The sequence below is a fragment of the Lampetra fluviatilis genome, chromosome 1 (assembly GCF_964198595.1).
Source record: "Lampetra fluviatilis chromosome 1, kcLamFluv1.1, whole genome shotgun sequence".
NCBI classification, from domain to species: Eukaryota; Metazoa; Chordata; class Hyperoartia; order Petromyzontiformes; family Petromyzontidae; genus Lampetra; species Lampetra fluviatilis.
Genome location: NC_136275.1, coordinates 13,085,184 through 13,106,796, shown reverse-complemented (window position 1 = coordinate 13,106,796; position 21,613 = coordinate 13,085,184). Strand labels below are relative to the sequence as shown.

The window sequence follows — 21,613 nt, the reverse complement described above, 5'->3', positions numbered from 1 at the left end:
CTGTGTACAGGTTATATACTTTTGGCACAGACGGAGGACACCAGAGTGCCTGGAGAAATCCACGCAAGAAGCGATAATTATTCAGACTCTGACCAGATTCATGAGGAACCTCAATTTCTGTACTGCCCTGGAGACAATAGGAATGTTCCACAAATATAAAACTAGGTACTGTACGTAATCTACAGAAAGGCTTACACTTATGTTGTTTAATGCATCGCATGCCTCAACCTACGTGATATCAGTTTTATTAACCACACATTGTGTTTAACTTTTAAAAGTACTTGAAAATAATCACATCCGTATGTACTCTCCGGCCATTTTATTGAAGAACTGCACATTGAACACATTTTGGCAGCGTGTAAGAAAACATTTGGGCATTTTCCTGAACCTATAAAGATGCGGTTGCGTTTATGCGAGCTATATAAATCCAAATTGCATTCTGTTGCATATTAAAAACAAAAGCTACCTAGAATACAACCCATTTAAAACTCGCGAGTTGAGACTTAATCACATTTCGTGACACATCCAGGCAATTGACGTAGGCTCCTCGCTGGAAAAAAAAACACAAACCCAAGCACACGGCTTCGAAGCGAACATGTTTCCTGTTTGTGAAGGGACTGCGCAATGCATCGAGTCTCAAGGCCGCTTGGCGCCACGATCGACGCATATGGGCTGCCTAACAGCTCCATCAAGATCGAATGTGTCATCAGCTGCCGACGCAGGGCAAACACGCTACTGACAAGTATCCCATCTATAATAGAGGGGGGGGGGGTGTTAGATCGCGTAAATATATAAATGTGTCGTTAAACCGGCCACCTCCCGACACAGCCAATTAGAAAGGTTTTGTCACGAAAACAGAACATGCCAATTCGTCACTAATACAGCACACCCAGGTGTGTTGGAGAGCAAATCCACAACAGTTACAATCCGAGTACGACGTTTCGCAGGTAATTACAACTGGCATCATCAGGCAGACAGTTTGATGATGGCATCATCAAGCGAACATCACGGCGATGATACACTCCGCTGCACCACATTGGGATTTTTGCACACATCGTTTTAATAAGTTCATTTTTAATATTTGCTGATTTATTCCAGGGTGTTTCTGTTACGCGTCGTCGCTTTCAGATGTTCTGTGTTCATATTTTGTTTGTTGCGGTTGCACCCGACTTAAGAGCCGCATGGCTCACAGGGCTATACCTAGTAAATTAAACTTGAAACTTGCTCCGGACGCGGCTATTTGGCATGACCGCCTGAATGTGAAATTGTAGCTGTTGCTCTGCATTTACATCAGCCACGGGAAAGAAGAAAAAACATCTCCGCGCAACACCGTGAGCAGCCGTGCACTGAGCAATGAAGGCTTAACCAAGCGTCAGTCGAATCAACAAATGTCTCCCCGTGTTGCTAGAGAGGAGCTCACTCAATGCTCACAATGTTAAGGGCACGAGAAGAAAAACACACCCTGGCCCGATTTCTAAACAATGCAAACACACGGCACAATGTTTACTTATCCCCATACAGACCGCAGTGTTATCTATCCTCCCTGATAAGCCACGTGACCTCAATTGGTTCTAACCTGCTTGATGAACTGATGCGTTTTATACGGGAAGTCAACGAAAGAGGCAATGCTGCAGAGGGTGTGGACTATGATCTACACCACGGTCTGCACGTATTGTAGGGGCCACGTCGGTAGGATCTGAGCCCCTACAGCTCCTGAGCCACAGCGTGACCTGGCAGCCCAGCAGGTGAAGTAACCTCAGGGTCATTGACCCCTGTGCTAAGGGTCAGGAAGACCTAACGATGTGCCATTCAAAGACTCTTGTGTTGGTTCGCCGTGAGGATTCGCGAGTGTGATCGATGCCCTCCTCGTGGCATTGTTGCCACCGAGTCCCCGCACCGTTAACGAGAGACACTTTGGCGAGATTTCCCCGTGCGCAGCTACAGCATGGCACAAGCAGGCTGGTGTGATGGTACTTGCCAGGACCTGCAGTGCAGTGTGAAGGGTTAGTGCTGGGGGTGACCATACAGCACTGTACACTGAATGACGGCACAAATTATAGATAATTATTGATAATTACCGAGGTGGGATAATGAAATCCAGCCGGGCTCTAAAATCGTCAGAGATTCGTGTGTTTATATACGAGGCAGTGGATCTGTAAACACCCAATTCTATGATACTGTATCTGTAAAACTCTGAGTCCCTGCATAACTCTGAGACTGAGTATCTGCGAGTCTCTGAGAGTACCTGTGCATGCGAGGCGCAATATCCCTTCCCTCAAATGCTGGTGCACCGGCGTCGGATTACAGATCCTATAATGTTGGAGGTCTCAAGGATTAGCCGAGGTGCTTAAAATCCCATTCCCATTATGGGGGGAGGGGGAGTCAGGCTTTCCGTAAAATCCCCGTTGACTTCCCACGAAGTGATACCTATTGTATCGACCCATGGAGCCGATTGGTCTTAGCTCAAGGACTGCAGCGGTGCGCCCGAGCGTTCCAGGTCCGTTCCACCGTGCACAGGACGAGGTCACAACCATACAAAACCCCAACACAACCCCTTCCAAACCACAGCGCCTTGGACGTCCTGGACCACGTTAAACCTGAACCCTTAACACCGAAGCGAGTTCGCTCACCCGTGTCGCTGTCGAGTTTTCCGCCGTTTGCGCCCATGCCTTCCTTCACCACCACATGCTGCTTGCTGCCGCTGCTTACTATTGTGTTACTGAGGACGATGATGACTTTGCTGCCGATGTCTTCGCAGTACTTCCAGGTAAGCAGGGCGTTCCATGCTGTCCGTCGTGGGCGTGAGATGCAGATCGCAGGAGCCGCTTTGGCGCAGCACGTACACGCCAACTTCAACGGGGGCTCATTGTCAGCAGCTGGCCCTGCGATCACAAGTCTATCGCGATCCCATGTCCTAACGAGGTCCCGGCTCCGGGATACGAGCAAACCCAAGCCACAGAACTACAAGCACCACCACCACCTCCTCCTCCTTCAACCCAACCCCCGCTCATCCGCGCATCCCGAACGTGCGGGGTGCTCGTAGCGGCAGCTTCAGTGCACACTCTGGCAACACTCGAGGCGAACGCATTCCGACGCAGAGCCCAGATCCAGAGAACCTCCCACCACCCCTCACCACCGCCTTCTTCTCCCCTCCCTCCCGTCTCGACCTCTTTTGTCCAGTGCTTTGTTTGTTAGAGCAGGAAAGGCATCACGGGCGCTTTCCCAGTTTTTTTTAATTCAAGCCGTGACGATGTGCTTTTCTTCGAGACCCTTTCTACCTCTCTTCTCTTGATATCCCTTAACTTTCCAAACTGTCTCCATCATTTATCCCTTCACATCACAGCCATTCCATCCCATTCTCTTCCCCTTACTACCTCAAGCTCCCGGGCTGCCAATTGCTCACTCCACCACATTGAGATCCTCCCAACAGAAAGGAGTACATCAATAGGGGGAACACAGCAGCCAACCAAAACAAGACAAATGCCCGCCCCCACTGAAGGTAGATTAAATAGCACCGTGTTTAATTGAATTATCTCACACCATTTCATTTCTTTGGAAAACTATTCTAAGAAGTTCAGCTGAAGTGCAACACTAATCATTGCACGACCAAGTCACCAAATGGTGTTGAGTTTAGTATTTATTTAGGCAGCAATGCGCATTTGTCTACACTAGAACGTATAAAACTCCATCCATACAGCTCCACATTAAGCAAATTCTTTATAAGCACATGGGTGCATTACTATCTAATTTACATCTGAAAGCAAAACCTAACAATGTGCCTGATACAGTTCAAAAAGGCTGACTTGAAACGACACTTGACTTTTTTAGCTTTTTATAAATGTCAATCAAGATGTAAAACATGACAAAAACATTACTTTTTAGAAACGTACATCATAACATGATCAAAAACGGATATTGAGGAAGGTCACAACAAACACAAGTGTCAATCTAACTACAACAGCACGGCAATAACGTTAAAGTTTAACGTGTAATGGTCACAACTCGAAAACCACGGGAAATCTACTATGGACCAACAGCATGCAGGTCTGCTCCACGTTCAAAAGACGCTCTTAAACGCCAAGGCAGGCACGTGTTGCTTTCGCAATCGATGTTCCGTCGTCTTGCTGCCACCTCACATCATATCCAGCTGTAGGGAAGGAAAAGTATTACCGAGAGCCTCGCAAACCAGCAGCCACCCTCCCAACAACCGATTCGTCACGTGCACCATCTTTGTAAGCAATCAGGGGTAATGCGAGTTGTAGAGCTTTAACCGTGCATAATTCAATATAAACTGCAAGTTGAAGATCATAACGGAACTGTGGTGCATTTTCCAATTGTGTTCAATCATGTTGAAACTAATGCTAATGTCAGGTTTCTTTTTCAACCAAAAGGTGTGAGTACACGTTATTCCCAGCCTTTCAGGCAAGGCCTCTTAACGCAGTGTAATTTTGACATTGGCTGCTCGTGTGTACCTGTGTGGGCTAGGACTGCACACTCGATTGTCATGGTAAAACTGCACCATGGATATTTTCATCTAAAGTTAGTGGCAATGGCTATGAGAGCAACACAAAGATATCACTACAATACCAAGGTTGAGCAGGTCAGGGAAACACTGGGTGATGGACTTCATGCAACTTGAGACTAAAACGTGTTTTTATCTGTAAAGCCTCAGTAAAGCTGAACTTATATTTAGGTCTTGTTTTGGTATGTTTGGATAATCTCCTGAGTATGTCCACGTGGGGGATAAAACAAGAGTCTTTAGAGAAAACTCAACAGTGAGTGTAGATCACAACCTCCACACACAGGTATGCCAGCAACCTACTTGCTGTGTTACATTGTACAGGCAGCTCGCTGCCCTGCATGTGGGTGTCTCTTGAACTTCATACCTTCATCTCTACCTGGTCCTCCAACCCTGCCATCAAAGCGGATTACAAGCATATGCCTGAAATTGTTTCTCATCTCATAGGAATAAGAGTAAATGGGTCAAGTGACTCGCACTTACCAGATCATCGACATCTCCTGCCGGCTCAGCAACCATCAGCTCTTCCTGCTCCTGTTCCACCACAAAGAACTGCACAAGAACAATCGCAGACAGCATTATATGGGCACAGCGGCAAACAAGGGGCAACACAATGCCATATGTTAATGTAAACGTACAACTGACGATCTCTTCTTCTCTAAGCATGTATATACTGTCCAATCAAAATCGTACTGTATAAATTGTGTTGTGATCAACATTTAAAGGGAAACAAAATAGACTACAGACACAGAGAACAGTCTACTGCAACATAAACCCCTGAAACAACGAAAAAATGTACACATAAAACATGTTTTAGTTCAGGGGAAAATGGTAATTTGAGCTGTACATGTACATGTTGCCAAAAGCTCTTACGATTGTAGTTTGTTCTTCAAGACCTATGCACGTGACTGCAAAACATATCCCAAAACAATGAGGTGCTCATATTGTATATTGCACTTGACGTGCATGGTCTTCATTGCTCCCTAACACAAGGGGTCACCTGCTCAGCTTCCTGGCCAGTCACGCTGCTCGCTGAGTTTTCCTCACAGCTGATCAGGGTCAGCCGATCTGAGTAGCAAGGACAGAAACACGAAATGCAAACTTTTCAATCCAGTATCATTGCCTTTCCATACTACAAAACAAAAATTTTAACTTAAAATGAGTACAGACTACGTCTGAAAGCTGGAAAAACTACAGAATGAAAATACTAACATTACAGACACTGCATAACTATACCAAAGAAGCTTAGTTATGACAGAGTAATATGGCCGCAGAATAATAAAAAAATGTATCACTGGTCAACATGCCAGGTGGTTACAACAGTGCACTGCAATTACTGAGGGTTATTGTGCTCCATAATATAGATATTATGGATATTGGTCGCGAAAGCCTACGTGTTAAATAGTTATTGTGCTGTGGTTTCAATCATTAGCTTTTCCGAGTAGAGAAGTACGAAGGCAAAGATACCCCATATAGCATTCAGACTTTGGGGGGCAAGTACTGTTAGCAAGCACTTGTACACACACACACAGCGCACACCAGACAGAGCACTGATGGAAATGACCTTGCACCAGCAGCTGCCAAAAGTCCTGCAGGCCCAGATCTGCCACCAGCTGCTTGAGTCTCTTCAGGAATGTGTTGTACTGGTGAGGCTCTTTGGCCTGCCATCACAACCGGCACACACGGCCCACACGGCCACCAACATGATGGGGAAAACGTTTAATTTGCAGCACTAATTTAACGATTTCAAGTTACGGTTGTAAAAAAGTGTATTGTAAATTTCACGACAACAAGTTGGGGCGCACATCAGACTTTTCGATTAACAAGTAACGCTTTTTGAGATTGCAAGACGATTGCAACCACTAGTATGTTTAAGTAACTAAAATTAGGTGGGGATGCATTCGTATAGATAAAAAAATTAACCCGTAAAAACAAAGTTTTTCACTATAAATTCTTTATATGCGTGGCGGCTAGAGTCCTCTCGTCCTCTGGCTTGAGATGGCTGCCACCTATGGGTCAGATGATTGCCTGCCACCATTAAGCAATTGGTAATTAAATATAATTTTTTTTTTCCTTCCTAAAAAGTGTAACATTTTGGAAAAAAAATTTCACGAAAATAAATTGTCACGCACAACGAGTCTGTGTGCAAAATGTCAGCTCGATTGGATCACGGGAAGTGGATTAAAAAACGACCGAAAGATTTGCACGGTCGTAAGCGCGCAAGCAAGCAAGCAAGTGAACTTAATATAAAGGATTTAAAAAGATAAGCAATGTCTCTTTCATAAACCTGTCTCTCCATATTAAAAATAAAAGTATTTTTTTACACAACCCAATGATCAGTTTGATCATGCATACAGTAAATACACAATCCTATACCCTGCATTCCTTATATCTGCCTACAGACAGCCAAGTGAATTAGCATTTGAAACTCAGGTGTTGGGGAGGGCAGGAGAGAAAGGGGAATTCTTGTTGAGAAAGGGTGTTGAGGGAGGAATGTGTCTGTATGTGGATGCACGTGTGAATGTATCTGTGCCTGTGGTGTGTGCCTATGGCCACCCCTATTACTGATTGGACATCATTGTGGTTGTCCGTGAAGGGGGCCAGACTGCTTCTTACTTGAGAATGGCAGATTATTTTGTGTGTTCATGCAGAGGTATTTAATAAGAATAAAAGTATGCCCTATCTTTTCGCTAAAAAGGTAAAAAACATACAATATTTGTATAATTTTCTACTTTTTACATTACTTCCCTACAATGTCTGAATGTTATGTTTTCATTCATTGACTATGCAGGCACACTTCCTTATCTAGTTTCCCTGCCTGGTTTGTGAAATCTCTCTGCGCTGAGGTTTTGCGTGAGATGATGCAGACATTAGGCACTGGCCCTTCATAGCATATATTGTTGTAATCATCACAAAAATGGCCCTTGAATAACTGTAATGGCCAAGTAATGTACAGCCTGATTGCAAAATAACAATGACGCTGCAGTTCTTAACGTGGGATGTGCAACATTATACAAACGCAACAAACTAATGTACAGGAAAGCTAGAGTTCATCTTCGGATTAGGCGGCACATACCTTGTTAGCCTCTTCTCGGTATGCTTTTAGGCAGTCCAATGTCTTCATGTAGTAGGTCCTCTCCCGCAAATCCAGGAACTTTTCCAGGCACCGTTCCAGTTGCTCAGACACTGGGTGCAGACGAGAGAAACATGGATTTGCTCCACCCCCTACAGTGCAATCTGGATACAGTCTGAAGGGAGGCTTACAACGTTGACTTTCGAGTCCCACAAAAGCTAAATGTCCTGCTGTCTGAACTTCAGCGCTACTTGGTGGACACAACCTCAGCACCTTCTTGTGCAATGGATGTTGCCACTGGGATAAGGTACACAATGTGATGCACACGCATGCGTTGTCACACATTTGGGACTTTGATTTTATACAACTAATGCAATTACACTGCACAGTCGAGCAAGATCAGAAAGAGAATTGCTAATGTAAAGCCCACTGGATGACTTTATTGCGTCGCAAAAACAAATGTTTGTTTTATTCATAAAATGTCACAGAATAAACAACACAATGTAGTTTCAGCAGGAATGCACATTTATGCTACTGAAATGCAATTGTGATACCTCATCAAAAGCACCATTTAAACAGCCACAATCAGAAAAAAGCATTACCACTAAGTGTAGGCCAATTCAACTTATTCAGCATTTTCAACAGGATTCAGGTTTGAAACCCAATACCAAAACTGCTGAGATGGATTACGATATAGAATGAGGGTAAAAAAAACCAACGTCTGTTAAATACCAACAATTCACTGTGCGGGCCGGTCTGAATTAGAGTCTGTAGTTGAAGTCTGGGCCTTGTAAAGGAATGCAGCATCCTGCCTGGGACCTTAAACTGGCCCTGTGTCTTAATGCTCCGCACAGCCATAACATATGGAAATTATTAAGGGCTGCATACTCGCTGCACGACGCACAGGCAAGACCGTCAACGTCAAGCTACCAACACGGGCCCAATCTTAAGGGAAATCTAATGTGTGGATTTTAATTATGGCTGCAATGTTTTTTATGTTGAGTTTTTATTGTTTAGGTTTGTAAAAATAACAACGAACACCACTGCGAAACTCCAAAGTTGGTTGATCACAATTAGAAAACAACCCCATGTGACTCCAAGGCATTCTTCAAGACAAGGATGCACAAAATATTAGATTTAAACATAAAAAATGACGTCATTCCCTGTAATGCTACGTGTGGAAGTTTCAGACTCATATTTGGATATATTTTTATACATTTAACGGAATTGTTATAATTTTTCATCACTGTTGTGCTGTCCGAGCAGGTGCCAGCCTCACACAATCTGATTTAGGGAAATAAGCAAAAGGAAAGCTCTTGGCGAGTGCTCTGTGGACAGACGAGCATGGCCCGTGCGGATGCTTACTGCAGAAACTGCTGCAGTGTGTTTGCCTTGGCCAAGACCTCCTATTTACACACATTCGTCTCCTTGTAGCGCACACTCAAACACCGGCAAAATGCAGACAGAAAACACACAGGCTGTCCGTCTTAAGCACAGCAAGACGTTGTTTTAAGTTTGCTATGGCACTGCACAAAAGGGCTATATAAGTTTGCAATGTTTTAAACTAAAATACGACTTAGCAAACAAAGTTTGACGGAATTGCAACAGTTTAATTGAGAGGAAACAGATCATGTTCGTTAACTGACAGTAGTCATTTTAATTTTTACAGCAGATAATATATGCTTCACTTTTGCAAATTAAAATGAAAAGGCAACTAACCTTCCTTGAAGGAAAACTCTTCTCTTCTTGCACACAACACCTGAAAATCATTGCGAGGATCGACTGTGCCAACCTGCAGGGGGTGACAATGCTCATTAACACAGTTTACAACCAGAAAAAAATACAATGTAATTACACACGTTCACCCATGCAGGTGACCTTCAACAGATGGTACCAAACACCTTATTCATACCAGGGAGCGCTCCAGCCAAAACTCAGCGAGTGTGGTATATTGACGAGGTAACATTTTGTATCAGCTGCTCAAGTGTTCAATGTTGCCTGACCTTGCTGACCCTGCCTCCTGCTACACTCGCCACAAGGCACGCGCTTCCATTCTCGTCCCTGTCATCTGAAAAGCGAGGCTTCTTTTCTTCAGGCTCTTCGCGATTCCTGCTGGGCAAAACATGGCGCATTGCTTTGCGGAGATGCAGGATGTCGTTTTAAAATGAAGGACTACAATTAATTACTCAGTTGTTCATTATGTTCTTGTTTTTATTCCTAAAGATCTCCAATTTAGCAACCTACCTGTCCTTGAAGATGTCCTTTCCAGTTAACTGCTCCTTCTTGGGAGCAGCTTGGAGCGGGAAGAGCTTTTGGAGAAGCTCGAGGACTGGCACGCTGGCAGCTGTGATCTCAGGAGGTGGCTCCAGCATGGCCAAGAGGTTTTGTTCCATTGGAGGAAGAGGCTCCTCAGGGAAGGCGGCCTTGTGCTGCAGGCACTGACAAGCGCACCGCACTGTGTGTTCTGTGGTTGTGTTGTAGAATCAATTCCTTTCTCTGCTATTAATATAATAGCTCACCTCTTTGGTCATAAATACTCAAAAGCCCAAGTGAATTTATGCTAAAATGATTATTGAGGCTGTTCTCATCCCCTGTTTACAGCTCTGAGTCAGTGGTGAAAAATCCTCATTCCTATGGTGCAAAATGCGCCTTTTGGCATCCTCTGGTCGAACACCGTTTGAGACGAGGCTCAAAAGAAAGCTGTCTCTGGTGTGGACCAATCAGTTTCAAAGACAATGCATAAATTATCAGAGTATATATATATTTTGTATTTTGACTACAAATATTGTGGTTAATGCAGACATGATTCATTGTAAAAGGTTTCAGTTTGGTGTTTTAACATCTTAACACCTGTTTTGTTGCCAGATAAAAGGGGAAAAACCTATTCTCATAAAATAATTACATTTTCATAACTAATTCAACTGTTGGCTGACGTGTTTAAAACAAGGGCCATCAAACCTGGAAAAGGCGCTGGAACACTGGGTTCGGAATCTTGGTCGTCTTAAAGAGCTCCTCTACTACGCCTCCATCATCCTCCCGCACCAGGCTCATCCGATCGATGAGCGAGTCCACCGCATTCAGTTGCTCCTCTGCCCAGACCGGACGAGGGGACACAGCACATGGATCCGTGAACCCCTGCAGTAATGATATTTACTTATTCCGAACCCAATTGCGATACTGACATATCCTGGCCACCTCTTCGACTAGCAGGTATGGAAATTTCACAAATCTGTGATATAATACTGGTATCAAATGCGCTAGATTTGAGGTGTATACCACCAGAGACACTTTTTTTTATTAATCCGATCTCAAAACTCAGAATAACAATCTCAATTTGTATTTATCCTGGAGAAGTCTGATGAGCTATGAAGCTCTTTTTCGCAGATATCCAGTCGGGGCGGGTCAGAAAGTTACAACAAACATAATATGAAAAAATTCCTTCTCTCTCATTGGTGTTAAAATGTCCCAATCAAAATAAATCCTCACATCTTACCCGACGGAGTGAACATCTTGTTGTTTAGGAGAGGGGGAAACGTGTAATGCCTGAGGTCCTCACAATATGGCAGCTGCAAAAAAACCATGTACTGGAAACACAAAGGAAACATCAGTTAAAAGGTAATGAAAAAAAATCGACCAAATACATTTCCACACAGAGCACAAGTTGTTGATAATAAGGATTAATTTTTTGAAATCATGCCGCATATTCCGAGACCACAACTCATCTCAAACATTTGAAAGGGCACCCCCCAGTAGTAGCCATCCCTGTGAGTACAAGGGGACTCAGCACCTGGCCTGCAAACGGGCATCAGTCTGCCAGTTGGGGCAAATGATTGCTGTTTATTTCAAATCAAGTTATTTTTCAGGTAATTTTCAAATATGGAAAATGTGGACCCCAACTCTTGCGAATTACGTCAGGGGCTCTCACATCCACAGTGATGGGTACGGTTTTATGACAGTTATTGCACACCGCAGAAATAATCAGGGTGGCTGCTGGATTCGAAGCATGAACCTCTGCAAAAAGTGGGGTCGGCAAACAAAATAACAAGAGCTATTTTTTCCAAATTGGTAAAAAATTAAACATTTCAAGAGCTGCAACGCACGTGAATGCAAGATGGACCGTAATAAATAACATTGCGAAGCAGTCCTTAAAGAGCCACATGTGGTTACAGAGCCACAGGTTGCTGACCCCTGCACAAGACCATGTCACCAACCTAATAGGTTAAATAAAAAAAATATTCTTGAAACATTTGCAGACACGTTTGACTGCCATAAGGCACAGCTGGTGAAAACCCAGTGAACAGCGACCAACTTACTTCATGGTTGCTCTTGATGTTGGGGAATCCAAAGCCGACTTGCGGGATTGAAGCGACATTGTAGGCATAACGGACGATGGCCACCATGTCTAGCTCCTCCAAGGCATGCAGCAGTGCGGAGAATGCCACCACCGAGTGCTACTCACCACAAGGGGGTAACGGCGTCAAATTTAAAGGCTTATCCATACATGCTGGCACACAAGCCTTAACAACATGCAAATCCACAATACTCGAGATGTACATTAAAGTAGGATGGGGGAATATCACACAGCAGCCTATGGTATGGAAAGGCTGTCACTTTTTTGAAGATGTGGTGCTATTCAGCAGCTTGAGAATACACATGGGACAGATTCTGTCTTGAACATACAGCACATGAATGGGTGTTATTGGTGGCGTTCACATGCTCGGCTTGTGTAAATAATGGACTGCAATCAGCTCCGTTAATGACATGAGAAAGAGCTGTAGTCAAATGCACATGAATAAAAAATAATGCACGTGACACGGAAGATACACAAATACATACTTCATCATCTCCGTTGCCAGTGATTTTGATGGTTTGGGTACCCATGTAGTGATGACGTTTTATCTGCAGTGTGACAAGAGCAAAATAAGCAAACCTTTATTTTTATATCCCATAGTATGACTCCCACAAAGTTGAAAAGCAATGTATGCACATAAGTCTGTCTGAAATACTGTATTTGCATAGGCACAGGGTTACTTACATGGCAGGACTTGGTAAAGCCCAGCACATCAAAACATTTCCCATCCAACTTGTACTTCATCTGGCTCTCATCCTCTTTCGAGAATGGGACTATGTCACTTCCATAACGATATCCTGCATGCAAATACATCGGTCTGCAAGCTGTCACGACTTTTTATTCCAGAGAAACATTTTATCTGGCTTACTTGTTTATTGCCAGATTATCGCTTTTACTTAAATAATTACAGTTAAAACACGCAAAGCAATTTCTATGCTACAAGGACATTTCAAATATCCGGACCACAACGAATAACTGTATAAACCTGTTAAGGTGACATTTTTCCATCATCTATTTTGCACACCTTGGATGAGGTCGTCTTCGCCAATTTCTTTCTCGTTTTCATCAAACAAGCAGTAGACTGTCTCCTGCTTTATATCTTCCTTTCTCTTTGACTGCGCCTCAACGGTCGTCCAAGCCTTCTTTGGCGTCTCCAATGTCACCTGGATACGAATGTGTACACAAACACACTAAGGATAAAATGGCCAGCACAGAGCATCTGAGCTAAGATTCTAAATTCATAAGCCGGAGTTATCAACCTTTACAATGAGTATGTCACGTTCTCTTTCACAAGGGAAATATAAGCTGCTTAAATGTTCGAAATCACTATGTACATACAGGGACTCGTCTACTTACAAATATTCGACTTATAAACTTTCACCCATGTCAGGGCAATTAACATGTAGATTGGATGCTGCCTTCCTACTCACAGCCTTGTAGCCTGTAATGCGGATGGTCAGGTTGGCGCCCAAGGTCATTGTGCATGGCCAGGGGTATGGCTGCCGCTCCATCCTCTTAAAGAAGCTCAGACGTTCTAGTCCATCACTGCATACGACACACCTCTGTGCTTTTAGTTTCCAGCGTAACACTGTTATAGTACACGTAAAAATCAACGTAATATACTGTATGAAAAATTAACAAAATTCTATGTCTGCGATTGAAACAAATCCAATTACACACTGTCAGAGACAAAAAATGGCTGGAGACATTTACGGAATAACAAAGCATCCATGTACACAACGGACCACCCGTACCTGAAAGTGTAGACTTCATCCAGCTCCGGCTCCCCCTCTGGCCCCAGCAGCAGATCCTTCAGAACCTTCACTCCCTTGTGTTGCACCGCTGTGAGGCCTTTACCCCCTGGACCTCTATAGCGAGGGCCTTGCCCTTCATTACGGCCATCATCACCAAGATCCATGTCCCCCTCTTCACTTAATGGGAACGGAAGACTGCAGAATGGTATAAGGCAACAAACAGAGTGGGGCATCACAAAACATTATATGGCTGCATTACTCACAACTCATTTACTGCATTTACCATCTCAAACATAATTTGCACCTCCGATAAGCACGGTTGGCTACGTACGCTGTGAAAGAATTAAAAATGCATACATCATCACAGCGTGGAAGTGCTGAATATGTGGTCTCTCTTACAAAAACTGGAGAGAGATATCGGCCTTTTTCAGGTTTTTTCTGATGATGTCAACCTGGTCTGAACTGCAGGGGCCACCAAAGTCGCTGAGCACACAAATGCTTATCCTTTCAAACCGCTTTCCCCTACAGAGCGCATACAGACACAATAGTATTATTCATTACAGGATACAATTGCAACAACAAATTATGGCAGAATATGGCTCATGCATATTGCCAGTACACAAGTGTTTGTCAGTTGTACACTAAATTTGTGGAATAGGTTCACCTTGAAACTTAAAACAGATGTAAAAATATAATTTGATCCAAGTAAAAATATGAATACATATTCAACTTTTTTTCTGAAGGAGGTGCATGCATACCACAATAGCATCCACATCTGCCAGAATATGGCTCATGCATATTGCCAGTACACAAGTGTTTGTCAGTTGTACACTAAATTTGTGGAATAGGTTCATCTTGAAACATAAAAACAGATGTAAAAATATAATTTTACCCAATTAAAAATATCAATACGTACACAACTTTTTTCTGAAGGAGGTCCATGCATACCACAATAGCATCCACATCTGTCAGGCGAAGTCAAGGCCTAAACCAGATTACGCATCAGGATGCCACCTCATAATCATGACATATTCGCACCTGAACAATTTTGTTTGCAGATGTAAAGACCAAAACACAACAGAGGACTTACTGACATGGTGCTTACGCTGTGTGGGCAAACATGGGCAATCAGGAAGTGAAACAAGGCCTTTGATTGGTGCCCCTAATCTGGGAGAGACCACCTGGAGTTGACGACGGAAAAAGGGAAGGTATAGACAGGCCTGGAAAGGAATTGGCTAGAGACAGAGAATTGCAGGAATTGGAGGAAAGATACAAACGCAAAGGGTAGGAAACGAAGGTTGACTAAGAGGACGGTTGAGAACCGTTAGAGAAAGAGGACGAGGATTGGCTGTGGAAAGCAAGTCAGGGAACCTTTGCGAAAGGGGGCTCAGGGGATATAAAAAAGAGAAACACAGGGGGAGGGGACGCTTGGAGAGAAGACTGAGCTGTGCTTAAAGACAGTGTTCGTGTCCACAATAAATACTCTTAATAATGGAGGAACGTATGTCGGTCGTCATTATACATATGCGTGCATTTACTCAATTACACATCTCCAAGCGCTCCTGCGTACTAAAGTCAAACACCTCCAATGCAATTACACGTACAAAACTTTGTGAAACAAGTGTCTGCATCGTTGGAAAATTCACAAGGTAAAAGCCGATTATCGCATACACAGATCAAGGATACAGTCACCCTGGCAACTGCATGACTCCAGAGTTTGGATATATTCGAGGAGCTCAAAATCTGCCACTCTGAGAGAACGAATTGCGTTGATGTTCTGGTAGCCACCGTCTTCAGCCAGGTCATTTTGTGTCTCCTCAGTGCCAAAAAGCACAAGGGCCACCTCATCCTTGCTGTCTGCAAAAACCTGTAGGGAGGAAAAAAGATACCAGTGACAAGCAACTAACAAGGGCTTCGCAAACACAGGCTTGACAGAAACACTCATATAGTGTATTAACATTTCATCATTTTCATATAGAATATTGTATGTACTGTACTGCTGTATAAAGTAAAAACATTTGCTGTTGTGGTAATTGAATAGAAACATCCATATTATCACTTAACCGTGGGAAATCACCGTGTTCTGTATAAAGTATGTACAACTGTCTAAATGTAACAAAAATGGAGAATATATATACTCTACTGGGCAATTAAAAATAGCAGGCATACAAACATGTAATGCAACATTTGTAATTTAAAAAGCAAAAAAGATATGCATGTAAAATTCATGAAAAATGTGAGACTGTAAGTTTACATTCAATCTAACAGCAGTGAGCGTCAGACTGCGCACGCAAATCACGATGAGCATGAAGTGGATAAGGGTTGGGGGGGGTTAGAGGTTAAGGGTTGGTGGTTAGGGGATATGGGGGGTGGTCAGGGCTGGGATTAGGGGGATACTTCTCTGAGCATCGGTGCAAGTACCACACGCACCTGCCTCTGGGTGAACTTGGTAAAGACCTCCTTGGCGAGATCCATGGATGTTCCCTGGCCCGGGACTTGGCTTCCCATGCTCAGCCCCACGTCCATGCACACCGCCATGGCAGACTACGGGGTAGTAGTAGTAGGGGTGGGGAGGGGCATCATTCAGAATGTATTTATACTGGAGGAATCCGATGAGCTATAAAGCTCTTTGTCATAGATGTAATTGAAATAACCAATGCCTCAATGTGAGGAGACAACACTGCCTACTAATACTGGGTGCGAGAAATGACAGAAAATCCTCACTGGGTCTCAAAATATGTTTGCCGGAGGGTCCTGCCAAGTTTTTCACAGCAGGGGAGGTGATGTTAACATCTGTATTGAATACGTAATCCCGATTTAGTAATTTGCAGGCGATATTTCAGCATTTGGGTGTTTGGTAAATAACAATTACATTTTTGGAAAGGGAGGTCCCATGAACCAGTTACATTAAGGAACCTTTTGCCAGTATAAAAATATGAAAAAATAAGAATAGGTTTAAACCTTTCTGGCAATAAAACAGTTGTAAAGATGTTGCATGATTCCTTGCAAAAGGTTTCTATTTGGTGTTTGAACATATTAACATGTTTCATTGCCAGAAAGGGTAAAATCTATTCTTATTTTTTTTCATACCATTGGATGGTGTTTAACCAACTGCAGTGGAAACCCATGCAGAACAGGGGGGAGAACATACAAACTCCGCACAGGAAGGCTCCCAGGTAGAGAATCAACGGTCACCGCAGTAGCTCCACTCGACGCTGTGTATGTGTAGTGAGTCCAACAGAGTCGCAGACGTACTCTTTGGAGACAACACATTTATTAACACCAGCACACGGGGTAACTGCCCCTTAACAGGATAACTGCCCCTTAACAGGATAACAACCTATGGTGGTGGACCACCAGGCTAACTACACTAATTACACCGTCACTAGCTACAACGGACCGGACCACAGCTTGGGTCCAGGTCCACGTGTTGGAGACTCTGTAGTACGTAGAACATAGATTTCTTCACAACAGCAGCCGGTCCCTCTGGGGGACCCGGCTTATATCCTCTGTGGCGTGGCTGGCTCCGCCCTTAGCCACGCCCACCTTCCAGAATCCTCGAGCAGGATCTCGACCCTGACACGTGACCACCCCTAGCCCCCACCTGGGGGCCCCTGTGTAGACTTAACCGGCCACGTGTCCTCTAGGGTCAACCAGTGCCACGGCCGGAACTCCCGCACCCTGTCCTGTAGGGGTCGGCACTGCACGCAGAGCGTGGTGCCATTCAGCAGTGTCAGTCAGCGCTTACCGAGCCCCTCTAGGGCCGGTACTGCACCCATATCCAAGTGGGGTCCGCGATGTCACCGCATATAAAACAGTGGCAAACACGCTACCTTTCTTGGCAGCATCAAAGTATAATCTATTCTTATACAAAGTGTCCTGTAAACCATGCAACCACAACTTTTCCAACAAACCCGTCATTGCACGCAGTTCAACGCTCACGAACATCATTAGTGCGGCTGCCGTCTGTCCCCTGCTCTGGTGCTGAATTCGCGATGCGTTCCGCGTTCTGTGCAAATGTTGTGGCGTTATGGACTGCACCGTCCCGTACCCTCTGCAATGTCCCGTGCTATAATGGCATTTGCCGTGTTGCTGTACGCAACACACTCAATGTGCAATGTTGTGTGTTGTATCAGCAGTGCGTTGCCTGCACCGTGCCCTGCGACGTCACTCTGCTGTGTGTGCCCTGCGCGTGTTGTATGTAAACAGACTGCGCTCTACATCTCGCATTGTATTTGCTGCTTTGTCCGTGTTATCGTGCGCTGCCCGTCTGTATACCGCGCGTTGGGTATCATCTTGCTACTGCGTGTGCGGCAGACCAGAATCTGGTAATCTGTGGTGCGTGTGCAGTGTCTGCCGTGTGAAGAGAGAGAGGGAGGGATGGAGGAGAGGTGGAGACGCTCTGCGGCCCTACCCGCGCCATCGCAGCAGCAGCAACAACAACGACGTCGACTTCCCGCGTAAATCAACTTCCGGGGATGACGTCCACAAACCAGCGTGACGTCATCTTCCCGGGCTTGCCTCGCCTGCGCGTGCCTCGGTGACGTCATACCTCCTGAGGGGCGGTGGGGAAGGGGGGAAGGGGGGGCTGGTGAGGATGGGGGGGGGCTGGTGGGGAAGGGGGGGGCCGGTGAGAATGGGGGGGGGCTGGTGGGGAGGAGGCGGTGGGGAAGGGGGGGGGCTGGTGAGGATGGGGGGGGGCTGGTGAGGAAGGGGGGGCTGGTGGGGAAGGGGGGGGGCTGGTGGGGAAGGGGGGGGGCGGTGAGGATGGGGGGGGGGGCTGGTGGGGAAGGGGGGGGGCCGGTGAGGATGGGGGGGGCCGATGGGGAGGAGGCGGTGGGGAGGGTGGGGAAGGGGGAGGGGGGGCTGGTGAGGATGGGGGGGGGGCTGGTGTGGAAGGGGGGGGGCTGGTGAGGATGGGGGGGGCTGGTGGGGAGGGGGCTGGTGGGGAGGGGGCGGTGGGGAAGGGGGAGGGGGATCGGCCTCTGTGGAGGAGGAGGAGGCTGGTGAAGGACGATGCTGCTGCTGCTGGGGGCGAGTTGGAGGCAGTCGCCTTCCAGCAACAACGGAGGGCAGAAGAGCGACGCTCACAACAACGAGCAGAGCGCCGGGCGGTTAAAATTCCGCAAGTTGGCACAGTGGGGGGGGGGGGGTATAGCTGGTGTGCATCTACCAGTGGTCATCTCAGTCAGCCGACCCATGGCACCTGCTGAGTCTGTCCAGAGACCTCCCTGTCGACACTTCACGGTGGTCTCAAAGTGCACCTAGCCTGGCACATGCGCCGCGGTGACGTCTCCGTCACTTAGTAGAGAAGGTGGGGGGGGGGGGGCAGATATTTCATTTAAACACCGAACACATTAAATTAACACTTCGACCAATGTTATGATTAGTAATATAACTTTTTTTGTGTTGTAAATCTTCCTACGCAACTTAATTGATTGTCTGTGTCGGTTTACGACATGTTTCACTAACGCGATTTGAGCTAAAAATCTACTAGGTTACTAAAACTCAACACGTGCCAATCATCCACCTTTAAAAGGACGTATATCTAATAAGCGACGTTTTGGGCATTGACAATGTTTAATATTAATATCACACTCATAACTTGTAAACGTAGGTCGTTTAATTTGTTTATGGTTGCTTTACATGATAACATGCAGAGGTGGGACAAAGTCATTGTTATGCAAGTCCAAGTCGAGTCGCAAGTCATCAAATTCATGACTCGAGTCTGACTCGAGTCCAAGTCACATGACTCGAGTCCACATCTCATAGGTGGGACAAAGTCATTGTTATGCAAGTCCAAGTCGAGTCGCAAGTCATCAAATTCATGACTCGAGTCTGACTCGAGTCCAAGTCACATGACTCGAGTCCACACCTCTGATAACATGTCACCTGTCCTGTTCATGTAACACTTAAAAAAATCAGGGAAAAGGTTACATAAATAAAATGTATTATGAAACAAAATGCAAAAAACTATTATGTATATATAAGTACGTAGTTTAGTCCTTATTCAGTGTCTACTCGGCGATTCTTGGCTTGTCTCTTGTATTCATTAAATGGGGCATCTTTTGTCACTGCCCAGCAATTGTCTGCAAGCATTGATGGGCTCCCATTTGCCCTGATAGCGTTTCTCCATTCTTGCAATCTCCTGGTGAAATCGCTCGCCATTCTCGTCGCTCCCTGCTCCGCAGTTCGGTGGGGGGAAAATCTAGATGAGAGTAATTTATTTTTTAAATCTTTAGTGACATGTTGCAACCAAGGCTTTTGTATGCCTTGAGGAGGTTTTCCACCAACTCCTTGTAGTTGTCTGCCTTGTTGTTTCTGAGAAAATGTGTTGCCACTAACTGGAAGGCTTTCCGTGCCGTCATTTCCTTGCCACGCAGTGGACTGTCAAATGCATCATCTCCAAGAAGTTCACGAATCTGAAGACCAACAAAGACACCTTCCTTTATCTTAGCTTCACTTAACCTTGGAAATTTTCCACAGAGGTACTTGAAAGCTGCTTGTGTTTTGTCCATGGCTTTGACAAAGTTCTTCACCAGACCCAGCTTGATGTGTAAGGGTGGTAAAAAAACTTCCTTGATTCAAGAAGTGGTATATGCTGAACACTTTTCCTCTCAGGCTCCAATGACTGTCGGAGTGGCCAATATATCTTGATGTAGTTAGAATCTATCGCACGACTATCCCATTTGCAGAGAAAACAGCAGCACTTTGTGTATCCAGTCTGCAGACCAAGCAAGAGAGCAACGACCTTCAAATTGCCACAAAGCTGCCACTGATGTTGGTAATAGTTTATGCACCTCAAAAGTTGTTTCATGCCCCTTCACCAGATACAGCCTATGGTGGGGACCACCCAGCTAACTACTCTATACAGAGGAGTTACTGCTACGAAGGGTCGGACGCTCAGTCGGGCCTCGTAGGACGAAGAGCTTCAGATTGAGACGTAGAGCTTCCCGCTTCCAGATGTTGAGCTTCCAGCTTGTCGAATGTAGCGACCCCGGTCCCTCTCAGGGACCTGCCTTATATCCCCCTACGGTCGGGGTTGCTCTGCCCTTGGCCCCGCCCAGCCTTCTCGAGCATTCTCGTTCTCTCTCGATCCTTCTCAAGAGCTCTCCCCGGACACGTGACCACCCAATAGCCCTCCCCCCCCACCTGGGGCCCCCTGTGTGGACTCTCCGGATCACGTGTCTACGGGGTCAACCAGAGTGCCATGACCCGGGGCAACCCTGCCCCTGGGCTGACGCTCACCCACTCCCCCTCGTGGGAGCCCCCACCACACGCTGTGCGTGGTGCCCGCACTATCCCAGTGCTCGCCAAGCCCCGCTAGGGCTGGTGTTACACACAGCCGGTGCTGTCCACGATGTAGGAACATCGAACGGCGCGACCCTTCTGGGCCGGCACCATACAGTCACATCCCCGATGTTACTGCATATTTAAATGAGTAGAAACAGCAATAATACTCTGAGCTAAATGTCGAGTTTCTGAAACGTATGTAGGAGTATTTGATCAGAATAGGGTTGTCATTAAAACGTGTGGCAGTATACACAGGGCATGACAAGATTATGTTTAATGGATGAAGAATTTGAAAAGCTACAATATTGGGGTTATATAAAACAAACGGATTATTCACAAATGTATGCAGAATAGAAGCTACTGAAATATTAGCCCGTTATAAAATGCATGCCACCTGCACATGTGCATGTCAATAAGCCAGAGGTTGTTCCATGTCAGATAACAGAATGCAGAGCTTTAGAAATAGATTCAGACAATAAATAAACATTGAAGTTGGATACTACAATAGTCATTCTATTGATAGAAATGTGAGGTTGCGTTTCGTAGTATATTTAATGTTTGTAAAAAAGAATAGTAAACTTGACAGCCTATTATATCGCGTGAAAATGGAAATATATACAATG

At 45.3% G+C, this 21,613-nt stretch overlaps 2 protein-coding genes across 3 annotated transcripts in view; both read right to left on the bottom strand.

Moving 5' to 3' along the window:
* Positions 1-3,107, bottom strand: part of LOC144932643 (uncharacterized) — a 42,942-nt gene extending 39,835 nt beyond the window's left edge. Inside the window, exon 1 of the mRNA XM_078856912.1 lies at positions 2,631-3,107. Within this exon, the coding sequence (XP_078713038.1) occupies positions 2,631-2,667 (37 nt within the window). The 5' untranslated portion in view covers positions 2,668-3,107. The remainder of the gene's footprint in view (positions 1-2,630) is intronic.
* A 397-nt stretch (positions 3,108-3,504) lies between these two features.
* Positions 3,505-18,193, bottom strand: XRCC5 (X-ray repair cross complementing 5). 2 transcript variants are annotated; one of them, XM_078856890.1, is made up of 21 exons: positions 18,112-18,193; positions 16,128-16,241; positions 15,384-15,564; positions 14,614-14,662; positions 14,097-14,219; positions 13,698-13,892; positions 13,374-13,488; positions 12,968-13,106; positions 12,628-12,740; positions 12,429-12,491; positions 11,906-12,043; positions 11,086-11,176; positions 10,551-10,681; positions 9,837-10,030; positions 9,596-9,704; positions 9,312-9,384; positions 7,596-7,705; positions 6,084-6,180; positions 5,520-5,587; positions 5,003-5,071; positions 3,505-4,147 (listed from the first exon to the last, which is right to left on the bottom strand). In XM_078856890.1, exons 1-21 carry the CDS (start codon positions 18,118-18,120, stop codon positions 4,133-4,135), a joined length of 2,196 nt encoding a protein of 731 aa, XP_078713016.1. In that variant the 5' UTR covers positions 18,121-18,193; the 3' UTR covers positions 3,505-4,132. The 2 variants fall into 2 exon arrangements, with proteins under 2 accessions (XP_078713016.1, XP_078713025.1); XM_078856899.1 differs by having other exon boundaries at positions 3,506-4,147; positions 9,596-9,701.
* Positions 18,194-21,613: the final 3,420 nt, after the last annotated feature.